The 4,405-nt window shown below is 45.3% G+C and overlaps 1 protein-coding gene across 1 annotated transcript in view; it reads right to left on the reverse strand.

Moving 5' to 3' along the window:
• Positions 1 to 2,007: 2,007 nt before the first annotated feature.
• Positions 2,008 to 4,405, reverse strand: part of Ankrd66 (ankyrin repeat domain 66) — a 9,943-nt gene continuing 7,545 nt past the window's right edge. Inside the window, exon 3 of the mRNA XM_021218594.1 lies at positions 2,008 to 2,927. Coding sequence (XP_021074253.1) covers positions 2,741 to 2,927 — 187 coding nt within the window. The 3' untranslated portion in view covers positions 2,008 to 2,740. The remainder of the gene's footprint in view (positions 2,928 to 4,405) is intronic.

Here is a 4,405-nt window from a genome sequence, read left to right on the forward strand (position 1 = left end):
AATAACGTAACTCCCTATGAGTATATGGGGGCCATTTTCATTCAAATCACCACAACTATCAAAGGCCAGGTTTTCTTGAGACCTTTGCCTCAGTGAATAACATAGAAACATGATGGAAGATGATGTCTGAAATCAACCTTGGTCCTACACGTGCACATGCACCCAGATATCGGTATGCCCACCCACATGCACATGTGCACAAACGCACACATGCCCACCATATACACAGGTGTGAAAATGGAAAAGGGGAAAAATATAAGAATCATGCATGATCATAGGAAGATTTCCATATAATTGGGTTGTTGACCCAAATGGGCCCTAACAACTACACCTTGGGGAATGGACATACACAAAGCATTCTGTCCTCTTGGTGACTTGAAAGTTTATCTGAATCAGGAACCAATAGGTTTGTGTTACAGTGGTCATTCTTCATCTCAAGAATCATAGGGTTCAAATGGTATCATTGAAGAAGTATTGTTAAGTCTTTCTAATATACTCTATAGCATGACAATGAATACCTAGAGAATGGCACATTCTGGGATAAATGCTTTTATCAAAAAGGCCTCTCAATTAGTTTTCTAGAGTTGAAATGACAAAACACTACATACAAGACACTTGCGTTAGTTATGTTTCTATTGCTGTGACGATACACCCTGGCCCAGGCGGCTTACAGAAGGGAAAGGTTATTTAAGCTCATGGTACCAAGTAGAATCAATGATGGCAGAAAGAAAGCATGGCCATTGAAGCGGGAAGCTGAGACTTCACATCATGAAGCACAAGCAGGAAGCAGAGAGAGTACACTGGGAATAGTGCAAGGTTTTTGACTCCCAAAGCCCACCCTCAGTGTACTTCCTCTATCAAGGCCACACCTCCCAGGCCTTACCAAACAGAGCCACCAAGTGAAGACCGTGTATCCAAAGGCCTGAGGGTGTGATGGAAACTCATACTTAAGCTACCACAACACTGAAGCTAAATCATCTTTTTTTTTTTTTTTCATAGTGTCAGAGGTCCAAATTCATGGCATTGCCAACACTTTTGAGGGTTAGTTGATAATTAACCTTCATTGTCAACTTGATAGGATTTGGAATCATAGAGGAGATGCATCTTTACGCATGCCTGTGGGGTGGCTCCAGAGATGTTTAACGTACGGAGTCTCATTCTGAATGTATGTGGAAAAATTCCACAGACTGTAGTTCTAGAGCAGACAAAAAGGAGAAAAATGTTGAATAGAGGTTCTCTGAATGCCTCCCCCAGAAGATAGGGGGAAAGATTCATTACCAGACATAGACGAGTTCCCTTTGAGTTTTTGGTCTGGAAGGCCCACAGGCCCCTGCTGCACACAGGCTATTGGCTGTCCATCCTAGCTAGATGGTAAGACCCCATTGCTGAGGACATAAGATGGACAGAAATCAGGCTGGAACTAACTTGGAGCTTTCTCCCTACTGGCTACCTTTAACAGAGCCTGCAGGAGCTATATTAGCTGCTGAGGGGGGAAAGTCATCAATGGACCCTGCATGCTAACATACCAACTTGCCAGGTACTGGTGCCATAGTGGTGTGATTATTACAGGAAGAACCAATTGCTTTCTGATTTGATTTGAGGCTTGCTCCAAAGGAAGGAATTCTTGCCTGGCACTACATACCTGGTCAAAAGCCCACAGCTAAGCAGGTCATAGGCCTCAGGCGGTGACCTGCTACTGTTGTTTTGCTAAATAGACATGTTGCTCTCAACTTTGATTAGAGAAGCACACAGTGGACAGACATCAATGTAGAGGCATACAATGGGCCAAGGTGGTGAAAAGGAATGACTGTTAAGTGCTTACCCCTGAAAGAGATGTTTATATTAAAACACACACAAATGTGCACACACACACACACACACACACACACACACACACAAAATGTGGCATGTCCATATGCCTCCCCCCAGATATTCAATGCGATATATGTAAATACAACACGCTACAAGATCTTCTCATACTTAAAAGGAAATAAAAATAAAAAGTAGAAAGTACTAAAATTGATTTTAAGAGTATATTATACTGAGCTCTAAAACATCTGTCACATTTCAGCAAATCAATATTAAAAGTAGCAAGTAAGGCATTTAACATTTACCCGTGCAGTCTTCAAAGCTTCAATATATATTTTTAATGTCTCAATTTAGATGCTACAGTTTTCTTGGAACATCTCATCCAACTTTTGTAAAATCTATCATTGAAAAACTAGAGCCCCAAGCCCGCACACAGTTCACCATTTTCTGCCGATGCTTGTCGATACGTGGAGCAGATTTCCTTTCAGCCAGGCCTGCCTTTGGTTGCCCCTCATTGGGTGGCAGCGTTACCAGACCATCACTCCTCTCTGGATGTGATCATGGGTAAAGTCCTCGGGGCTGGGACTGTGGGCTCTCACAAATCAACTTAACCAGGAGAGCTCTTACTTTGATCTTGAACGTCTGTGCCTATGTGTGTTGGTGGGTTGACAGGCGGGGCATGTTGACACTGCAAACCACGGAAGCAAAATGCAAGCAGTTATCTGCCTGCTAAGTGTCCCCTCCTGGTCTCGCCTCTGGGCATCGGGTTTTCTCAAGGAGACAGCGGCTCCTATAGAGAACACTCTGGCAAGACTTTCAAACTGAATGACTGGCTGGGGTTTTCTGTAGAAGCCTGGGGAAGAGTGGCTGAGTCAACTCCTGTGAAGCTGGCTGAGTCTGGCTCCAGTCTGAGCTCCAGGGCTTCGCCTTCTCATATCCTCCAAGGGTTGGCATGGTTAAGCCTGGTGGAACCTCGGATTCTCTTCTTCTTTTTGTTGCTATTTTGGTCTGGAGCTGGAAGGGACAGCTCTAGCTCCCTTTTCTTGAGGTCCCAATCTGGATCCCGCTCATCAAGCAACAGCCCTCTCTGGCGGTGGTCCCTGCATTCTGGTTCTGCCCTGCGAAGAGAGCAGCAGGTGAGGGCGGGAAGGAGGACTCTGGCCAGCACTGGCCAGGACCTGTCCTCCTGAGGACTACACACGGTGCAGGCTGTTCACAGTTTAATTGAGAAGGAAGGAGTGCATACATGTCCAAGAGCATACTTTAGATTCTAACCTCAAAGATTAGAAGGTCTCTGATACCAGAGAAACTACCTGAAGACAGGAAAAGCTAACATGTGGCCATGGGGTACCTGGGTGTGATGAATCTCAGACTCAAAGACAGCTGGAAGGAGGGACGGCTTATTCTTAAAATGCTCAAATTTCCAGAACAATCTTCATGTTATAGGGAAGAAATGCTGTTGCATTTCTTCCTATTCTCCTGATTATAAAAGGAACGCATGTTCATTCTTTAACATTTTAAAGTATATATAGCCGGGCATGTGTGCAATTCCAGCACCCAGGAGAGTTTACTGCAAGTTCAAGGCCAGCCTCTGATATAGAGTGAGCTCCGGCTAGTCAGGACTACAGAGTGGAAACCTTGTCTTAGTCAATCAATGAACCAAGTCAATTTAAAGTGCTGAAGCGTGAGGAAGACAATGCTAATTGCATGCATTGTGTGTATAAGTAAATTAGTTAGGACTAGCCTAGGGGTTCACCTCCTCACAAAGTAAACTGAAGATAGCCTCTGATCTCCTTGCCCAGAGTTACAAAACCTCTAACCCCACTATGGGACACCCACGGCCGCATCTTGCATCCTATGAGCAACTTTACTAGCCTGCTGTTTGAGCTCATCCATCCTATGATGAGTTCAGCGTTGGCTTCTTCCCCTACTATGCTTCCTCATCTGATCACTTTAGCTTGCAAGTCTCCTGGCTGTGATCTCCTGATTGGTCAGGGCCTTCATGCTTCCACACTCCCTCCACATCTTCTCTCGAACACCAGACCTATGCCCACTTCCAAGGCAGTAGCTATACCCACATCAACGGTTTTTCTCTCTCTTCCGTCTGACGGCTCTTTGCACAACTACAATAATTACACCTTCATCCGTAAATCATCCCGCTGAATTCTCTAATATCAGAAGGAAGGGAGTCCCTGGTGGGCAGTGGCAAGTAGATGTGAATTCACAGGGGATGCAGCTGACTAAAGTCCTGGTCTGCTTAGCATTGCCTGCCCACTTGCCCTGACAGTACCCACTCCGTTAGTTACGCTCAGGCCAAATGTCATGTCCCTCGCTGAGGAAGGGTTAAGATTAATGGGTGTCATGGGCAGAGGAGGGTGCGGGGATGGGGTAGGGATCAATAGAAAGCCAAGGGCAAGACTGGAATTCCAGCATTTGAAAGGCTCACAAGGATAAATACTGAGGAACTGGGCAAGGGGTACCTGCTTGTAATCCTAGCACTTGGGAGACTGAGGTAGAGGGATCATGACTTGAAGGCAAAGTTGGGTTATATAGTGAGACCCTTACAGAGAGAGAGAGAGAGAGAGAGAGAGAGAGA

This window comes from Mus pahari, chromosome 18 (assembly GCF_900095145.1).
Source record: "Mus pahari chromosome 18, PAHARI_EIJ_v1.1, whole genome shotgun sequence".
Classification (NCBI taxonomy): domain Eukaryota; kingdom Metazoa; phylum Chordata; class Mammalia; order Rodentia; family Muridae; genus Mus; species Mus pahari.